Source organism: Gorilla gorilla, chromosome X (genome assembly GCF_029281585.2).
Source record: "Gorilla gorilla gorilla isolate KB3781 chromosome X, NHGRI_mGorGor1-v2.1_pri, whole genome shotgun sequence".
NCBI lineage: Eukaryota > Metazoa > Chordata > Mammalia > Primates > Hominidae > Gorilla > Gorilla gorilla.
The window spans coordinates 151,507,066-151,521,441 of record NC_073247.2 but is presented as its reverse complement, the minus strand read 5'-3'; the positions used below and the strand labels follow the sequence as shown (position 1 = coordinate 151,521,441).

Here is a 14,376-nt window from a genome sequence, read left to right as displayed (position 1 = left end):
AGGAATTCCATTGTGAAGACACTATTATTTTTAATGGAAGGAGTATTTTTTGGCGTCAGAAATATCAGAAACTAGCTATAGTAAGACACCTCTCAATCATATGTCATGCTTTAGTGCCAAATAGAAATAAAAGTTATACTCTAGTACTTCAACCAATGAATCAACCAAAATATATTGAAATATTGTGCTGAGTTACAGAAGGGTTACAAAGAATGAAAGAGATGGTTCATGCTCTCAAGAAGTTTTATAGTTTAGCTTAGTAGTCATGCCACATAATGCTAAAAGAATAAAAATACAAGACCATAACTGGTCAGAACCCAGTGAGTGCTTCTGGAAAAAAAAAAAAAACAACTCTGAATTTAGAGAACGGGAATGAAAACAGTTTTCTCACATGAGATGGGCATGAAATAGATTGTAAAATTCAGAGAGGCAGAGTGTGAAAACATATGGATTGGGGCAGAGAATGAGGAACAATGCTAAGAGGTAAAGAAGCTCCTTGGATAAAAATGAGGTGTTAGGTTAGATTTAGTAAAAGGAGTTGATTTGAACATCTTTTCTAATATAAATGTTTAATGCTATAAATTTTCCTCCAAGTATTGCTTTAGCAACAGCCTACAAATTTGGATATATTATGTTTACATTTTCATTTAGTTTAATATTTTCTGATTTCTCTTTAATTCTTCCTCGATTCATGGGTTATTTAGAAGTTTGTTATGTAATTTCTAAATATTTGGGAATTTTCTGGTTATTATTATTATTTTTTGAGATGGAGTTTCGCTCTTGTCACCCAGGCTGGAGTGCAATGCCGCAATCTTGGCTCACTGCAACCTCCACCTCCAGGATTCAAGCAATTCTCCTGCCTCAGCCTCCCAAGTAGCTGGGATTACAGGCATGCGCCACCATGCCCGACTAATTTTGTATTTTTAGTAGAGATGAGGTTTTACCATGTTGGTCAGGCTGGTGTCGAACTCCGCAGTTGATCCATCCACCCCGGCCTCCCAAAGTGCTGGGATTACAGGTGTGAGCCACCATGCCAGCCTAGATACCTTTTTGTTATTGGTTTCTAATTTAATTCCGTTGTGTTCAGAGAGCATATTTTCATTTTCTCATTCACACCCTTTGTGTTATTGTTGTCATACGTTTTACTTTTACATTTTATAAAGCCCACAATATGTTACTATTTTTGCCTGTGAGTTGTCTTTTTTGGTAATAAAATATATAAAATAAACTTTACCATTTAACTTTTTTTCTTTGAGACGGAGTTTGCTCTTGTTGCCCAGGCTGGAGTACAATGGTGCGATCTTGGCTCACCGCAACGTCTGTCTACTGGGTTCAAGCGATTCTCCTGCCTCAGCCTCCCAAGTAGCTGGGATTACAGGCATGCGCCACCATGCCCGGCTAATTTTTTTTGTATTTTTAGTAGAGACGGGGTTTCTCCATGTTGGTCAGGCTGGTCTCAAACTCCTGACTTCAGGTGATCTGCCCGCCTCAGCCTCCTAAAGTGCTGGGATTACAGGCATGAGCCACCGCGCCAGGCCCCATTTAACCATTTTTAAGTAACCATTTTTAAGTGTACAATTTATTTATAGTAAGTACATTCACAATGTTGTACAACCATCACCACTATCCATTTCCAGAACTTTTCCATTATCCCAAACAAAGCTCTATTCATTAAACAGTAACTTCCCATTTCTCCCTTCCTCAGCCCCTTGTGGCCTCTATTCTATTAATACTTTTTGTCTCTATGAATTTCCCTATCCTCAATACTTTATGTAAGTGGAGTTGTACAATACTTGTCCATTTATGTCTGGCTTCTTTCACTTAGCATAATGTTTTCAAGGTTGATCCATGTTATAGCATGTATCAGAAATTCCTTCCTTTTTAAAGGTGAATAATATTCCAATTTATGTATATAACAGTTTGTTGATCCATTTATGTGTTGATGGACATTTGAGTTATTTCTAACTTTTGACTATTTTGATTAATGCTGCTGTGAACATTGGTATATAAGTATCTGAGTTTTTGCCTTTGATTCTTTTGAGTATATAACTTAGAGCAGAATTACTAGGTTGTAATTATCTTTTTAAAACCTTTTTTTTTTTTTTTTTCTTTTTTTAAGACAAGAGTCTCACTCTGTCACCCAGGCTGGAATACAGTGGCATGATCTCGGCTCACTGCAGCCTCTGCCTCCTGAGTTCAAGTGATTCTTCTGCCTCAGCCTCCTGAGTAGCTGGGGTTACAGGCATGCAGCACCGCACCTGGCTAATTTTTGTATTTTTGGTAGAGACGGGGTTTTGCCATGTTGGCCAGGCTGGTCTCGAACCCCTGACCTCAGGTGATCTGCCTGCCTCAGCCTCCCGAAGTGCTAGGAGTATGGGTGGGAGCCACCGTGCCCAGCCTAAAACTGTTTTTAAAAGATTAACAATAAGAACTATATTTTATATTTACCCACATTTTTTCATTTCCCTATGCAGATTTAAATTTTCATATAGTATCTTATTTTTTATCCATGAAGAGCTTTCTGTAGTATTTTATAGTGTAAATCTGCTGGAAGTGAATGTTCCTATGGAAAAGTTTTTATCTCACCTTCAATTACCAAAATTATTTTTCTGGCTATATAGAATTATGGGTTAGAGGGTTTTTTCTCTTTCAGTACTTTAAAGATATTACTCCATTGTCTTCTGATATGCATAGTTTCTAATGAGTCTTTCATTTCTATTCTCGTTCTTGTGTATATAATATTTCTTTGATGCCTTTACATTTTTCTTTCTATTTTCAGTTTTCAGCAGTTTGACTATGATATACCTACATTTTTTTCATCGTAGTTATCCTTCTCGAAGTTCTCTTGGATCTATTGTTTGTCGGCTTTGATTAACTTTGGATAATTCTTGGTCATTATCTTTTTGAAATATTTTTTCAGACTCATTCTCTCTATTCTTCTGGTACTCCAATTACATGACTGTTATACTGTTTGATATTTTCTCTCTTGAGTAATTTGTTGTTTTTTAAAATACACTCCTTTTTCTCCTGTTTATATATCATTTTGGATAATTTTAGTTGCTCTGTCTTCAGAATTAGTGATTATTTCCTTTGTTGTACCCAGTCCACTAGTTGAAGGAAATCTTCATCTCTGATAACATGGTTTTCATTTCTGACTTTACATTTTCATTTTTTTATAGTATCCCTCTGCCAGCATTCTTCGTCCACTGTTACATGTTGTCTACCTTTTCCACTAAATACCGTACCATTTAATATCTTTTTTTTTTTTTTTTTCTTTTTAAGAGACAGGGTCTTACTCTGTTGCCCAGGCTGGAGTACAGTGGCGCAGCCATAGCTTACTGCAGCCTTGAACTCCTGGGCTCAGGCAGTCCTCCCACCTCCATCTCCAGAGTAGCTGGGTCTATAGGTGTGCAACTACACTTGGCTAACTGTTATTATCATTTTTTGTAGAGATGGGGTTCTGTTAAGTTGCCGAGGCTGGTCTCAAACTCCTGGCCTTATGCGATCCTCCCACCTTGGCCTCCCAGAGTGCTGGTAATATAGATGTGAGCCACCACACCCCACCCATTTAACATCTTAATCATAGCTATTTTTAAGTCCCTGTTTCATAATTACAAAATCTGGACATTTTGGGTCTGGTTTCATGGACTGCTTTATCTTTCAATGATGGCTCATTTTTTGCTTGTGTTTTTGTGCATCTCATTTTTTAATTGAATTTTGGGCATTGTATGTAAAAGAATGGTATTCACTGAGGTCAGTGGTATATGTGTTCTGAAATGGGCCTGGCTTCTTCTGTCAGGCCACTAGTGTTGGCGGTTGAGTCAATCTAGTCAACAGTTGGGCTGGCTTTGGTTTTTGATGTTTTTAATGTGTCACTTAACTTCAAATTCCTTAAGTGGTAGAATGCCATTACCTTGAGCTTTGTGTGGGGCCTGGTGTGCCGGAGAGTTTTTTATGGTGTTCCTGTTATACTATCTGCTTTCAGCACATCCTATATTCCCGAGTCCCAGAGGTTGCCCCTCCCCGCCCCGCGTTCCCTTGCCTTTTCTCCAGTGGTAGACTGCTATTTCTTGTTTGTTACTCAGTGTAAGGCTCTTGGCAGGAACAGAATGATTTCTTGGTTTTCTCATTCCAATCACAATATTAAGCAGGCCATATGCACCAAAGCCTCAGGGTAAGACTTTCTCAATATCCCCGCCCCCACCCCGCCCATAGTAACTGAACTTCTACCTTGTATCAGCACCAGGTTATTGGTATGAATAGGTTTCCTGTCCAATTCCCTGTAGCAGGTCCCATCCCCTGTAGCAGGTCACTTTTGTTTCTACCTCTCCTCTAACAGTAGTGATGTCTCCTTAAGACTATGCCAGGGAAGGTTTCCTGCCTTTCTCCTAGATGCAGATGACGTTTGCTTAATATGAGAAAGGGGTCTATGATTCTGGCATGGTTTTCTTGTGCCTATTTCTTCACAGCAGTCACCACCTGTATGCCCGTGCCAGTGAGAAAGGTTCTTTTAGGTCTCCTGCCTGTATGCTTTCTCATGAACAGTCAGTAGAAGCCTCTAGAGAAGAGCTGGTGAATGGTTGTGGTCTCTTCTTGTCTCTCAGGCTTGTAGAGATTCTGAACTGTCATACTAGCTCACACTCAGTCTTTAAGAATTGGTTAAAAATCTAGTTGTTTTCTTCTTACCCACTTTCATGGTAGCCATCTCTTCCTCCTATGCTTGGTCAGTTATGAAACAGTTCATCTGTCCTGTCTCTCCTCAGAAACACTTGTTACCCTTTGAAATTCAGTTCACTTGGTTGCTTTGCAACCTCAGCTCTCTGATGGACTAAAAAATACGTATTTGTTTTTAGATTATCCATTTTTTCCTAATGTTTGTAATGGGAGGTGGTGATGTTCTCTTGTGGCTTTTAAAATGGTAAATAGACCTCTAGAGTTCATTGTCTAGAGATCATTCTAGAGATCATTGTCTAGAGTTCATTCTAGAGATCATGTTATTCCCTGTCTTTAAAAGTCCTGTACCTATCCTTTTACCTTTAGAGTGAGGCCTAAATCCCTTAGGCTGGCCTGCCAAGCCGTTTGTGATCTGACTCATACCCATCTTGTCAGTCTGAGCTTGCACTGCAGATGTAGGGGCCTTTATATTTCATATCTGACTACATCCTAACTGTTGAAAAAAATGCTCTCTTTGTGTGTTTTATTTATCAATGCCTGAGAGTCATCTTCCGACCTCTAATGGGTGTCTCCTTCTTGTAAGATGTGTTAGGATTCTGTTTGTTATCTCTCTTCTGCATATTTAAGCATAAATTGTGGTTTTATGTAAGCAACATAAGTGTTTATGTAAGTGAGGAAGGAACAATCCAACAAAATAAAATATTATTTACAAGTTAGTTCAATTATTGATGCTGTTGATCTTGGCTAGTGATTAAGATTGGCAAAGAAAATAAAATTCTTCCTGAATAGGTCTTGAAATCCTCATCTTTATCTGCTGAATCATATTGCAAATAGAAGTCAGGTGTTGCATGTATTACCTAGCATTTCACAGTCAGTGTGTCTAGGTCAGTGTGCCAAATATTGACTCCCTTCTAAAGTGGGTTATCTTCTGCATCCAGCAGCCTCTTCCCTTTACCTGAAGGTGCTGTACAAAAGTATTATTTATAATTTTCAATATGTACCATGGTGTGAAAATCTTGGGAAGGACCAGACTGGAGGATTTCTTATATCTTTCCAAAAAAATGTTATGACTCTTCATAAGTTGGGAGTAAAGTAGTTGCAGGATGTTAGTAATAATTATAATTAACACCTTTGAAGTAGTTAATATGTGCCAGGCACTTTGCTCAGTACTTTTCTTGTATCATCATTTCGTGCTCACATTAATTCTCTGAGGTAGTTGCAATCGTCTAAGACACTTATTTAAGGTCATATAGTTAAGTGGCAGAGCTGGGACGAGAAGTCAGGTTAAAGAGTCCAAACTTTTAATGGTTATGATTTACTTAACCCTACATTATTAAATTATTCATGATTTCTTCTCTCAGGTTTTTCCTTTCCTTGAGCTTTGGGTACTTGCTGATAAGAAATTGTTTCTCATTGCTATATTAAGTGATTCTCCTGACAGCAGATGAATTCAAAGAAAGTGACCTATAGAAAAAAAATTCAAATATTTTGGGAAAAATCAATGCCTCTCTAATTAACTGGGATTTTCTGAGCACTGAAGAAGGACCTGGCACCCAACAACACAGTTGTTACCACATGGCAGGCAAAGTATGTTGAAGTATGCGTGGTACAGAGTGGGAGTGTGGCTGTTCAGTGTTCATGAAGTGCCCAATTTGTGACATGTAGATTTTCTTGATTCATTCATGAAGTGATAATGTCATTGTCTTATCAAACATTTGTGCAAGAAATATCAGAGAGCAAACGGATGTCAGAATCATTTATTAAAGGTAAAGGTCAGTGCTAAGGTAATCTGAAAGCATCCTAAGTCCTTCTAACCTTAAAGAGGATTCTGAATATTGAGTAATATTCTTTCATCACCTTTCACATGATGTAGGATGCTGAGATACTCTCAAAGCCCCAGAGCTAGAGATAATCTCTTGCTAATGTTTTGACTTTTGTATGAGTGTAATGAATGCTTTGTTTGGAATTTAAAATATTTATATTTATTTCTCAATTCTAGGTTGGTGATGTAGTAGAAGTACAGGCAGATGAAACCTTTCCCTGTGATCTTATTCTTCTATCATCTTGCACCACTGATGGAACCTGTTATGTCACTACAGCCAGTCTTGATGGGGAATCCAATTGCAAGGTAACAGACTAAACCTTGCCTAAACATTTTGATCTCAGGATAGTTAATCATACAATACTGCCTCCCATCACCCTCTAATCTTTTATTTTTTCTTAGGTTTTATATTTGAAAAGAGCTGTTATGTAATTGTTTTTTAACTTCTAAGCAAACACTCATCTTTGGGTAAAAGGGTGGTAATTACGTGTGGAAAAACTGAGCCCCAAGTAAAAGCTACCACAATTTTTATAGCACTGCTTGAATTTAATATTGACACAGCCTGTTTAATATTTAGACTCTAAAATGGGAGTAATCATAGGCTTAAACTGTGTGACTATACAAATAACTTCATGTATGCTAACCTTACAATTTGATCTATTTTTTTCTAAAATGTATATTTTCATTAAAAATGTATATTCTTGGGATGTAAGAAACCCAACCTGGAGTAATTTGATTGCTATTTAAAAATAATACTTAGGGCTGGGTGCGGTGGCTCACGCCTGTAATCCTAGCACTTTGGGAGGCTGAGGTAGACGGATCATTTGAGTTCAGCAGTTCGAAACCAGCCTGGCCAACATGGTGAAACCCTGTCTCTACTAAAAATACAAAAAAATTAGCCGGGTGTAGTGGTGGGCGCCTGTAATTCCAGCTACTCGGGAGGCTGAGGCAATAGAATTGCTTGAGCCCGGGAGATGGAGGTTGCAGCGAGCCAAGATCACGCCACTGCACTCCAGCCTAGGTGACAGGGTGAGTCTCCATCTCAAAAAAAAAAAAAAAAAAAAAAAGAGTGTAGTTTGGAAAATGTTTGCTTTATAAGTAAGTTATAAAGCAACATTTTATGTACATATAACAAATTATAACTCATTTATAATTACAAGTGACTTAAAGTAAATTTGGCCAAATGGGGGTAACTTATTTCCCTCATACACTTTCTGGCACAGTCGGTTTTCTTGGCCATGGTCCAGAGCTCCACAGGGCATGAAGATGTATCCTCTCTATGCTGCCTTTAAGGAGGGTTACTCATGTGGCTCACCTCTGGGTATGTCCTTGGAGGGCTCCTCTGTTTGTTTATTCCATCTGGAGTTGAGGACTACGACACAGTATGTAAAAAAGAACCTTTACCTGTTGGATGACTAATTCTGTATTTCAAAAGCATGGTAATGACCTGCTTTTAACCTTTTCAAAAACAAAGTTATAATTTAGGGAATGTCAAGATATAAATCAAGAAATCTACATAAAGATTTCCTGATAGTGAAAAAGTTGTTTGGAGTAAGAAAACTTTCAGATAGTTTCTTTTTTCAGTTAAGTTGTTCTGATCGAATCAGCTAAAAGTACAGAGGTTTTCAAAATCAGGAGATAGTTTTAAATATAGTTCAGACATTGCCGTAATATTTCCCCCAAGATGACAACAACAGCTTTCCCTTCTGCCTAAGTGGTGCGCTCTTTGAGTCTGCTTTAGCCCTTGTTTGATGATTTATAAATGGGTTCATTGGCGCCTGCCTTGAGTTCTGGATGAATCAAGTGCATAATATACACTAGTAGAATATTCTAATTATCTGACTAATGCAAGACACGTCATCTCCCTGCCCCTTGTACAAAATGTATCCATATTGAACATTTTCAAGATCATTAATTAAGCTATTTGTGTAATGGAACTTTTAATGATTTTTTTCTTGCTGTTGGCAAAATTTTAGCATTTTTATGACCAAAAAGGTTATGTTCAATTCATATGTGTATATCTCCATTGCCATACACTATAGTGAGCAAAATAATAAGTCTCAGTTCTGTAAATAGGAAAAAAAATAAATGTATTAACTTTTTCACGTGGTTTTAGTTAATTATATGCATGTTGTGAATAGAATTCTCTCAGCTGTCCATGTCAAGAAGAGCTTTTAGGTTTTTAATTGTCTTTGAAACCCTCCTTGCGGCAGGTTATCTTTCTAATTATTTGTAATATATTTTCATAATAATACCATAAAACTTATTAGTGGGAAATGTTAATATTTGTTTATTCTGCCAAAGCCTCTTACTAAAACATAAACTAAATTTGTTTCTGAAATCAGTTGGGTGTATGATTATGAAAAGAAACAGTTTTTTTGGTTTTCACTTTTTCTTCTGCTTTCAACTAGACACATTATGCAGTACGTGATACCATTGCACTGTGTACAGCAGAATCCATCGATACCCTCCGAGCAGCAATTGAATGTGAACAGCCTCAACCTGACCTCTACAAGTAAGAATCACCTGGTTTCATTTTACTTCTGTTTGTTGGCTCTGCTTCTCTTTGCTAATAGTATTGCAAAAGAAACACCCACCACTTACCAGCCTACTCTCATTTGTGTTTTTATGGGCGATTCCTTCCTTCTGGCAGAAAAATGAATCAAATCAGCCTTGTTCACTATCAGCCCAGAATAAATCATTGTGGGCCCAGGTATCTTATGATTTTTCTTTTATTTTTATTACTTGTAAACATGGCCATATATCAAAATTTTAGATTATGTTACCCTGTAAGGCTGATCTATCAGACTGATGCAGTAACCAGTTAATTAAATAAAAAACAAATCCTTTTACATGCCTTCTAACATTAAAGAGAGAAGGGGGATATCCTCTTCATGCAATTAGTAGGTTCTATCCTTTCTTAGAATGATCATGATGCACTAAAGATTGCAAATAGGCTCTTTCTTGTCCACAGTAAACAGTTAAGGGATGAGTACAATGGTGTAATTTCCTCTATTTTACTATACTTAGGCTCTCTGGAGTAGGTTTGCTGATTATTAGTCATTGTGGGTTGTCAAAAATTGGCGTTTGATTTCAAGACTGGTTAGTTGGGTTGATTAGAGAGCATGGTACTAATCAGGGTAGTGTAACAGGTTTTATCCCCACGTGGGCTAATTAATTTTATCCTATTCTACCGTTGCAGATGGCATCCATTACCCATCTTGTTAATGCATGCTGTTAGTCATAATGAGCGACCAAGTGGTTGGATGTGGTTTACACTAACACCTAGTAGTGGAAAAACAAAGTATTCATTCTACTTCAAGAACAGTGACCTCCCTCCTTCTCATCACTTTTTCTTTCCTCTTTCCCTTCCTCTTCCGTATTCACCTTGATGATAGGAACTAGGGCCAAAAAGTGTAACAGTTATTCTCTACCTTCAGGGGACTCACTGTGAGCAAAAGAGATGAAGTAATAAAGCTAAGCTTATACAAGGTGATAATAGAGGTGAGTGTAAGGTCTATGGAATCACAGAAAAGGGAGTAACTTATTCTGCCTGAGCTAGAGAACAGTATCTATACCCTTGCCTATTTATAGGGAAATCCCCACATTTTTCAGTTGCTTTAAGTATGAAGGAGAATGATAGGACAGGGAAGGTTATTCCTTATTTCCTTAGACGATTGAATTCCTTGCTCTGTGACTTCGGAATACCTTGTACTTCTATCACTCTAGTGGTAAGCACTTGCATCGTAATTGCCTATTTACTTTTATAGGGCAAGGAGCCATTTCTTTTTTGCTTATTAGTACATCTTCAGCACTTAGTATAGCACTGGCACAATTAATATATGATGAATGAATGAGCAAACCTTCATATTTTGTGTATATGAGTAATATAATATATTTCTATTTTCTGGGGAAAATGCTGTTTACAATGCAGATTATAAAACACTCATGTTAACGAGGGATTAGGTATTTTTACCTTATTTTGCAGAAATACAGGTTACCGTACACCTATTATATTAAGTGATTGGGTCAAGCTCAGTATTGAGATCAACTGCAAGTCACAGGCTGGACATTTCCAAGATGGCATTCAAGTGTTCACTGTCTAAGACTAGTACTATGGTTTAAAGAGTGGTTTCAGGACCAGCAGCAGCAGCATTACTGGGGAACCTGAATCAGAAGCTCAGGGATGGGACCTAGAAATCTGTGGTTTAATTAGCGCTCCAGTGATTCTGATGCACACTCAAGTGTAAGAACTACTGAACTAGCGGTTTTGAAAATTGTATTTTAGCACCAGAAACCTTTCTTTACACGATCCAAGATAGAAGTTACGTTATTTATATAAACTTATAAAAGAGAGAGGTGTTGTGTGCATGCATGATGTTAAACAGAACTTGAAAATCAATTGAGAACCTTTGTTTCTGCTCTTATAATCCCATCATGTTATTTAAAAATTATATGAAAATGTTATACACCTTATCAATTCAACATAACCTTTTTTCCCCCAGAAATATAATAGGCTTTTGTAGTTCATTCACAGTTTTATCTATCTCTGTTTTATTATTTGTATTTTCATTCATTCTCATATTTCTGGTACATGGATTTCACCTGGATGTAGAAAACACATTTGCAATTTTGTTCTTTTTACAGATTTGTTGGGCGAATCAATATCTACAGTAATAGTCTTGAGGCTGTTGCCAGGTAAGTTGCTGTTTCTTTAATTTGTCCTTTGGTGGTGGGGGGGGGGGTGTCTATTTTTCTGTTAAATCAACTAAAATAGCCAAATACCTTTCTATTATAGAAAGGAATATAGGCCGGGTGCAGTAGCTCACGCCTGTAATCCCAGCACTTTGGGAGGCTGAGGTGGGTGGATCACCTGAGGTCAGGAGTTTGAGGCCAGCCTGGCCAACGGGGTGAAACCCAATCTCTATTAAAAATACAAAATTTAGCTGGGCGTGGTGGCACACACCTGTAATCCCAACTACTCAGGAGGCTGAGGCAGGAGAATCTCTTGAACCCTGGAGGCGAAGGTCGCAGTGAGCCAAGATTGAGCCATTGCACTGTACCCTGGGCAACAAGAGCAAGACTCCATCTCAAAAAAAAAAAAAAAAAAAGGAATATAAAGGTGAATAAGCAACTAACCTTGTGATTGGTAGAGTTGTGGTGATAGGGTCTCTGTGTTGTGGGGAGGGGGCTGTTAGAAGTAATGCTTATGGTTTCCAAAATAGCAGAGCTCCAGACATTTTGGATTATATTCCCAAACCTGTTCTAGCCATGGTATTTATTATCCTCGGTTGTGAAGTGGCTGACAACATTGGAATTATAACTGGAGAACAGTGGGAGAGTAATTGAGAAAGTAAGCAGTGGGTAAAATGCTGGAAGAACTACCTGGACTTACGTAAAATGAAAGGCTTCGTTAAAACGATAATTAAAACTTCAGTAAAATGATAAATTGTATCAGCCTTCATACAATTTATCAAGCAGTTCATACAAAAAGGGATGCTTTCTTTCCTCTTCTGTCATCATATTAATTACCACAACTTTTCCACTTGGCCTTTACAGCCACACTCAAAAAGTTAAAGAAATACAGGGTCCCCAGTGATCCCCCAAAAGGAGGGTTTATTCTCTCCAAATATGTCAGTGTATTTTTCCCACCTTGACGTTTGCATTCCCTGTCTTTTATTGATGGCTCTCTGCTTTTGTGTCTTGCGATCTGCTGCTCTGTTTTGTTCTCGTCTTGCTATCCATGATTCATAATCCTTTTATCCCCCCCAAGTATTTTTTTTGCCTATGTGTGTTGCTGGCTACTCCCGTACTGTGCTTCCATCTGTGCTGTACCCTCAAGTAACTTCAGAGTGAAGGACCTTTCAGCTTGTCCTGGGGAGTAAGCATATGGTATAAGTAGACAGATAACATTCTGAACCCCTTGGAGATAGGTGTGTGTCAGGGCAAAATCTGTCCCCAGAGTTGTGGATGCTATTGGCTTGTTTGGATAAGCTGTGTTCATTTTTTATTTAGGTCTTTGGGACCTGAAAATCTCTTGCTGAAAGGAGCTACGCTAAAAAATACCGAGAAGATATATGGTGAACAATTTTTAAGATACACCTATCAAAAAATATGCTTTGTAAAGGCTGTGAATAAATAGTGCATATTAAAAAGTAAACATGGCAGGTTTGCCATTTAATTTAAACCTACATTTAGGTGTTGGGAATTTATAACGTGGTAAACTAAGACGAAATATGACAAATACTATATATAATTAAAATTATCCTATAAATGATATACAACTGGTGAGTGGAAGAGGGCCTAGATTTCCCACTTTTATAGACTTAAAAATTCATAGAGCCAGCTGGGTGAGGAGTTGGTTGACAAGTTCTTAGTTTTTATTATATTCTGTAATTTCTTAGGAGTTGCTGTTTACACTGGAATGGAAACCAAAATGGCTTTGAACTACCAAGGGAAATCTCAGAAACGTTCTGCTGTTGAAAAGTTAGTATGCGCCACAATTTGTTTAGTCATTATTGATTAAAATAGTTACTTTCTTGGTAATTCCAAGTAACAAGCATAACAAAAAACAACATCAATTATAATAGCAACTACAATTTTAAGCACTTGTTTATGTACCAGAAACTGTGCTCAATGATTTGTATGTCTGATTTGGTTTAGTCCTCTGAAGAACACTGTGAAGTAATTCATGTTAACCTCTCCACTTTACAGATGAGGAAATGGTCTTGGAGATGGTATGTGACTTACCTAAGCTCACATAGCTATTAAAGGGCAGAGTTTACTTGAACTGTAAATTCATTCCTTTTTGCTAGTGGAGTTAATGGTTTGGAGTCCTTTAGTTGCTATATGCAAATTGGTTCTATAATATAGATAATAGTCTCCTGGCACCTATTGAAGCAGTGCCTCGTAGATCCTCAAGCCAGTTGCCACTGTTATAGACCTCACCCTGTATTTGGCATGGATAACCAGTATATCACTGGTACCCTTTCCATAGCTCCACTTTTAAACTGAAAGAACCTACACCGAGCTTGAGGATTTCACATTGCTACTGTGCCCTCTACCCCAAACATTTAGGATTCAGGGAAATGGAGACAAGATACTCTTTCTATAAGGGTTGAGTAAGTAATGGTGTGTGTATGTGTGCATGTGTGTACCTCTCCTGTCACTTTACAGGAACCTTAATAAGGTGTGTTCAGCTAGTCAGCCATTGCACTTGGGGGAGCATTGGTGGTCAATAAACAGTTCATGGCCAGCTTTTCCATTTTGCCACTTGAAAGTAATGCTGCAGCTATGATAACTGAGGTTAATACACAAAGGCTTGTGCTGTAGTTACGCGTCGTACACAGAGAAAGCTTTAGATGACTCAGTAGTTTAATTCATATCTGACTGATGTCTTTGGTTTTAAAATCCATGCTATCTTATTTTTCAGATCTATTAATGCTTTCCTGATTGTATATTTATTTATCTTACTGACCAAAGCTGCAGTATGCACTACTCTAAAGTATGTTTGGCAAAGTACCCCATACAATGATGAACCTTGGTATAACCAAAAGACTCAGAAAGAGCGAGAGACCTTGAAGGTAATTTGTTTTCTGCTGAAAATTGAAACTATTTTTTGTGACTGAGCCAACCTTCACTGAAATGCTGCTCAGGGAAACGGCACCTTTTGTTAGCTTCTGAATTTTCTCTCGATTACATGGTGGCTCTAAGCCAATAAATAAGAAGATTTATTGTAAAAGAAAAAGAAAAAAAAGTTTTTTTTTGTAAAAAAACTTGTCTTTATTGTAAAAGAAAGAAAAAGAAAAGAAAAAAAGAGTTTTTTTCTTTTACTTTAGGCATCTGTGCTTGTTTTTAGCTCTTTATATAAGAATTTAAGA

At 37.6% G+C, this 14,376-nt stretch overlaps 1 protein-coding gene across 7 annotated transcripts in view; it reads left to right on the top strand.

Moving 5' to 3' along the window:
- The window catches only part of ATP11C (ATPase phospholipid transporting 11C (ATP11C blood group)), a 206,628-nt gene that overhangs the window by 121,708 nt on the left and 70,544 nt on the right, over positions 1 to 14,376 (top strand). For all 7 annotated transcript variants that reach the window (XM_019019710.4, XM_055377047.2, XM_055377045.2 and 4 more), the window contains 6 exons: positions 6,674 to 6,802; positions 8,908 to 9,011; positions 11,144 to 11,194; positions 12,512 to 12,576; positions 12,901 to 12,982; positions 13,929 to 14,079. In XM_019019710.4, the coding sequence (XP_018875255.1) occupies positions 6,674 to 6,802; positions 8,908 to 9,011; positions 11,144 to 11,194; positions 12,512 to 12,576; positions 12,901 to 12,982; positions 13,929 to 14,079 (582 nt within the window). The remainder of the gene's footprint in view (positions 1 to 6,673; positions 6,803 to 8,907; positions 9,012 to 11,143; positions 11,195 to 12,511; positions 12,577 to 12,900; positions 12,983 to 13,928; positions 14,080 to 14,376) is intronic.